Raw genomic sequence first — 6,081 nt, 5'->3', positions numbered from 1 at the left:
ACCTGATACACCTCCTACACCTTCTACCTGATACACCTTCTACCTGATACACCTCCTACACCTTCTACCTTCTACACCTCCTACCTGATACACCTCCTACACCTTCTACCTGATGCACCTCCTACACCTCCTACCTGATACACCTTCTACCTGATACACCTTCTACCTGATACACCTCCTACACCTCCTACCTGATACACCTTCTACCTGATACACCTCCTACCTGATACACCTCCTACACCTTCTACCTGATACACCTCCTACACCTTCTACCTGATGCACCTCCTACACCTCCTACCTGATACACCTTCTACCTGATACACCTTCTACCTGATACACCTCCTACACCTCCTACCTGATACACCTTCTACCTGATACACCTTCTACCTGATACACCTCCTACCTGATACACCTTCTACCTGATACACCTTCTACCTGATACACCTCCTACCTGATACACCTTCTACCTGATACACCTTCTACCTGATACACCTTCTACCTGATACACCTTCTACCTGATACACCTTCTACCTGATACACCTCCTACCTGATACACCTTCTACCTGATACACCTCCTACACCTTCTACCTGATACACCTTCTACCTGATACACCTTCTACCTGATACACCTTCTACACCTCCTACCTGATACACCTTCTACCTGATACACCTCCTACCTGATACACCTTCTACCTGATACACCTCCTACACCTTCTACCTGATACACCTTCTACCTGATACACCTTCTACCTGATACACCTCCTACCTGATACACCTCCTACCTGATACACCTCCTACACCTTCTACCTGATACACCTTCTACCTGATACACCTTCTACCTGATACACCTTCTACACCTTCTACCTTATACACCTCCTACACCTTCTACCTGCTATACCTTCTACACCTTCTACCTGATACACCTCCTACACCTTCTACCTGATACACCTCCTACACCTTCTACCTGATACTCCTCCTACACCTTCTACCTGATACACCTCCTACCTGCTTCACCTCCTACCTGATACATCTCCTACACCTTCTACCTGATACACCTCCTACCTGCTTCACCTCCTACCTGATACATCTCCTACACCTTCTACCTGATGCACCTCCTACACCACCTACCTGCCACACCTCCTACCTGATGCACCTCCTACCTGATACACCTCCTACCTCCAGCACCTCCTACCTGCTTCACCTCCTACCTGCCACACCTCCTACCTGATACACCTCCTACCTCCAGCACCTCCTACCTCCTTCACCTCCTACTTCCTACACCTCCTACCTCCTACACCTCCTACCTGCTTCCAAAGGAACTTGTCCTCGTGGTTGATCTGCCAGGTGGCGACCAGGTGGATGGTGGACAGCACGGCGCCGCTCAACACGGCCGCCCTCATCCGCACGGGCAGCAGCGTGTAGATGATGTAGATGAAGAACACGGACCACCAGATCCCCTCCGACGCGCTCCGCGGAGCCACCATCATGACCCCGAACACCTGCACCACCACCAGCATCCCGATGACCAGGTAGCTGACCATCCACATGTAGTCCTGGTGGAAGCCGTTGCGGTTGCACACCACCATGAGAGCCAGGAAGAGGGCCATGGCCACCGAGAGGGCGGAGGAGTAGGCCACGTGGGGGGGGGCGTGGACACAGTGGAAGGTCAGCATGACTCCGCAGACGATGACCAGCACGCCCATCAGCATGGTCAGAGAGCTCTGGTTGAGCCTGAAGAAGTAGCGCTGGTACAGGCGCTCCAGCTTGCCAGACTGGAACTTCTTGGACTGGAACACGCGCGCCACCCTAAGCCAGCAGTCCGCCGCGGTGGCCACGCCCCCTCCCCCGTTGGGACCGTCATCGCCCGCCTCACCACGCCTGCCGTTACACCCCCTCTTCCTCCCCTTCAGGTCGCCGTCCTCGAAACCCAGGTCGACCGATTTCAGCCCCACCCCCTCCCCGGGGGCGCCGCCCCGCCTGCCGTAGTGGTCCTCCTGCCAGCCGCAGCGGACACCGAAGTTGCCCCCTCCGCCCGCCGCCCCGGCCCCGCGGTGGGGCAGCTGGGGGAGGGGCGCTCCCGAGGGGGGCTCCATGGCGTCCGGGTCCCGCAGACAGCTCATGTAGCGCGGGTTGCAGAGGGACGAGCCTCCCTTCCGCTTGGACTTCTTGCCATTGCGCTCCCCCCACGCGGTCTTGCGGTCGTCCACTCTGGCCACTAGGAAGCCGCTGAACCAGGACATCCTGTGGTGGGAGGAGCCAGCGGAGAGCTGATGATCAGCAGAGGGAAGAACTCAAGACTGAACACACTTTACTTATTTGAATCTTTTACTTTTATCAATGAATGTTGGTGATGCTGAATATTTTCCCATGTCATAAAAGCAGCAGCTCTCTCACCTGTGTGGGTTCTGGTACATGTCCCAGCCCGCTGCTCGACGGCCCACACACTCATCTATCCCACTGGGCAGAGGCAAGGAAATGTCAGGGGTTTCAAATGCAAGTGTGCAGGGGTGTGGTTGGGCGCGGGCGTGACTGTGTGCTCAGCCCCGGAGGACCGGACCAGGGGAGGCGATGGGGGACGCAGGGGTCAGGAGATCCCTCTCTGAGGTCGGCCCGCTCTCCAGGGGCTCTGAGTCTGAGTCTGCAGGAAGAGAAATCAATCACAGAACTGTAAGAGCCGGTCAGAGGCATAAACTACGCCTAACACACCCAACCCACCGTGCTATCACTTAGACTATCCAAAATAAACCTGAGTCCCTCATCAGAGAAGGACAGTGCATCATGGGAACATGGCTTGACTCATAAGAGGACAGTGAAGAGACAGAAGTGTGGGAGCGCACGACCAGCCATCATCTCTGGAACATGAACCCGGACTGACAGAGTGATCACATGACTCAGAGAGCAACACCCTCGTCTCCCTCAGTCAGAAATTACGCTTTTGAAAACAAACAGGATTGGTTGTGTCCGTTGCCAATGGTTCCTAGATGTTTGAACTGAGTTAGTAAAAGGTCACCTTGTATCCAGGGCCAAAAGGTCACCTTGTATCCAGGGTCGGTGTCTCCTATAGGTGGAGGAGGCGAATGCCCAGGGCTCCGGCCTGGCTTAACTTGTTTTGTTTTAAACTCTCCGTTCTACTTGGATACAGAACGTCCTAGTGATCAGAAAACCCTCCCACCCCTAGCAATAGATTGATCTGATTGGCTGAGGTCTCAACCGAATGTGATACTCAAGTGCATCATTGCTGCTGATGATAGCCTAGTGATGGCCTAACGTTACATGACGATGCAATGATGGCGCCTCAGTCTTTATTGTTGGATGGTGGGGAGGGTTTATTTCAAAAGGGGGCCTCCACAGAAAATGTTGCCTACGGCCTCCAAAAGTCTAGAGCCGGCCCTGCTTGTATCTGTGGTCACTTCAAGTGTGTAAATTAGGGTAGCGGCTACTCAGGCTGAAACACAACATCTCTTGAGTTCTACAGACTTCCGATGAGGCGGATGATTAGGGTGTGATAGCTTACTATCTGATTAGGGTGTGATAGCTTACTATCTGATTAGGGTGTGATAGCTTACTATCTGTTGCATTCAGTTCAGCAGAATAAAGTGGACTACATGCTTTCAAGGGAATGTGGAGAAACATGGTTCAGGGTCAAGGACAGCTTGCCACTTCCAGAGTGCTGTCCTTTCTTCTTCAGCAAACATTCCCACATATCTACCTACAACATAAACTACAAGAAAAAAGAAACGAAGAAAAAGTGTGGCGTAGATCATGAGTGAATCAGAGTTCTAACAGACGCCCATCACGTCCCCATCAGGCTCGTCATCCTGTCACCATCACGTCCCCATCAGGCTCGTCATCCTGTCACCATCACGACTCACAATAAATGCAGGCCTCCACCACGACGAGCTCCTGCGTGCGGAATGAGAAGCCTAACGCAGCGTTGTAGCCACACTCCTGGCTGTCACCAACTAGGACACACTCCTGGCTGTCACCAACTAGGCCACACTCCTGGCTGTCACCAACTAGGACACACTCCTGGCTGTCACCAACTAGGACACACTCCTGGCTGTCACCAACTAGGACACACTCCTGGCTGTCACCAACTAGGCCACACTCCTGGCTGTCACCAACTAGGCCACACTCCTGGCTGTCACCAACTAGGACACACTCCTGGCTGTCACCAACTAGGACACACTCCTGGCTGTCACCAACTAGGACACACTCCTGGCTGTCACCAACTAGGACACACTCCTGGCTGTCACCAACTAGGACACACTCCTGGCTGTCACCAACTAGGACACACTCCTGGCTGTCACCAACTAGGACACACTCCTGGCTGTCACCAACTAGGACACACTCCTGGCTGTCACCAACTAGGCTACATTTCTTTTAACAGGGGATCACGAGCGGCGGCTGTGTTGTTGGTTGAAGCAGAAATAGAATTCCTCACAATTACATCCCCGACCCCGCATCTGTACAGTGTGTTTTATAGCCTCTAAATCCAGAGGGTTCCTGCAGTCTATCTCTCCCCGGTCAGTCCTTCCCTCCCCCGCACAAGGTCGAACACTGACCCCCGTTATAAATGTCTTGGTGTCGCCAATCTTTCCCCGAACAGCAACAATGTCCCTCGGTGTTTGTCTGCGGGTCTGTAGTCGTCCTGCTCGATCAGTGTTTCCTCTAGCGGGTCTGTAGTCGTCCTGCTCGATCCGTGTTTCCTCTAGCGGGTCTGTAGTCGTCCTGCTCGATCCGTGTTTCCTCTAGCGGGTCTGTAGTCGTCCTGCTCGATCAGTGTTTCCTCTAGCGGGTCTGTACCGGCTCCTCAGGGACAAACACGACATTCTACCGGACAGCTGCACACTCGTTACATAATCCTCCAAACAGCCTCAGTCTGGACCGGTTCGCATATCGTTATTAATCTGATATGTCCACATAAGTCTAGAATCGATGTAGCCTAATTTAAATAACATATAATTTAAAACGATAGGCTATATCGTTAAGTGTATTTACGTTTTAACAAGAATTAGGACGTCATAGCTGTTAGGCCTAACAGAATCAGTAGCCTAACGACAACAATGTATCCATGCTTATAGTTACAACCTCCCCTTCCACACACACACACACACACACACACACACACACACACACACACACACACACACACACACACACACACACACACACACACACACCAGGCCGTGTACCCTTCCACACACACCAGGACCAGGCCGTGTGAGGGAGTCCGTATTCACACACTCTTACACACACCAGGCCGTGTGAGCTACAACCTCCCCTTCCACACACACCAGGCCGTGTGAGGGAGTCCGTATTCACACACTCTTACACACACCAGGCCGTGTGAGCTACAACCTCCCCTTCCACACACACCAGGCCGTGTGAGGGCTGATCCGCATTCACACACTCTTACATAACAGATCTGTTCAGTGTGGCCTGTGTGACAAGCAGAGACCAACACCGTCTCCTGTGTGACAAGCAGAGACCAACACCGTCTCCTGTGTGACAAGCAGAGCCCAACACCGTCTCCTGTGTGACAAGCAGAGACCAACACCGTCTCCTGTGTGACAAGCAGAGACCAACACCGTCTCCTGTGTGACAAGCAGAGACCAACACCGTCTCCTGTGTGACAAGCAGAGACCAACACCGTCTCAGCGACACCAGCAGTGTGCGACAACTCGACCAGCGTTGCTTCTTCTAACCGACAGATCTACGCTCCTGTGTTTCATGTCCCTCAGCCAGCCAGGAGACAGATCTACGCTCCTGTGTTTCATGTCCCTCAGATCTGGCCCGAACACAACAAACACCGTCAATAAACCTACGACAGCAAAGACTGTCCAGCGAGCAGACTGTCCAACGAGCAGACTGTCCAATGAGCAGACTGTCCAACGAGCAGACTGTCCAGCGAGCAGACTGTCCAATGAGCAGACTGTCCAACGAGCAGACTGTCCAGCGAGCAGACTGTCCAGCGAGCAGACTAGTCCACATTCCAGCGCATCTGTCCTATAATGTCTCGGGCTATCAGCCTAAACAACATGCAAAAGATAGCAGTGAACTTGAATAGGCTGCTAAGCT

The 6,081-nt window shown here is 53.0% G+C and overlaps 1 protein-coding gene across 1 annotated transcript in view; it reads right to left on the bottom strand.

The window, feature by feature from the left end:
* LOC311329925 (adenylate cyclase type 6-like) overlaps positions 1-2,240 on the bottom strand; it is a gene marked incomplete at its 5' end in the record, with an annotated part of 33,670 nt that extends 31,430 nt beyond the window's left edge. The window contains one exon of the mRNA XM_084461877.1: positions 1,305-2,240. Within this exon, the coding sequence (XP_084318003.1) occupies positions 1,305-2,240 (936 nt within the window). The remainder of the gene's footprint in view (positions 1-1,304) is intronic.
* Between the last annotated feature and the right edge of the window lie 3,841 nt (positions 2,241-6,081).

Source organism: Borostomias antarcticus (genome assembly GCF_949987555.1).
Source record: "Borostomias antarcticus genome assembly, chromosome: 3".
Lineage (NCBI taxonomy): Eukaryota > Metazoa > Chordata > Actinopteri > Stomiiformes > Stomiidae > Borostomias > Borostomias antarcticus.
The sequence above is the reverse complement of the archived record's forward strand: the minus strand, read 5'-3'. Positions and strand labels throughout refer to the sequence as shown.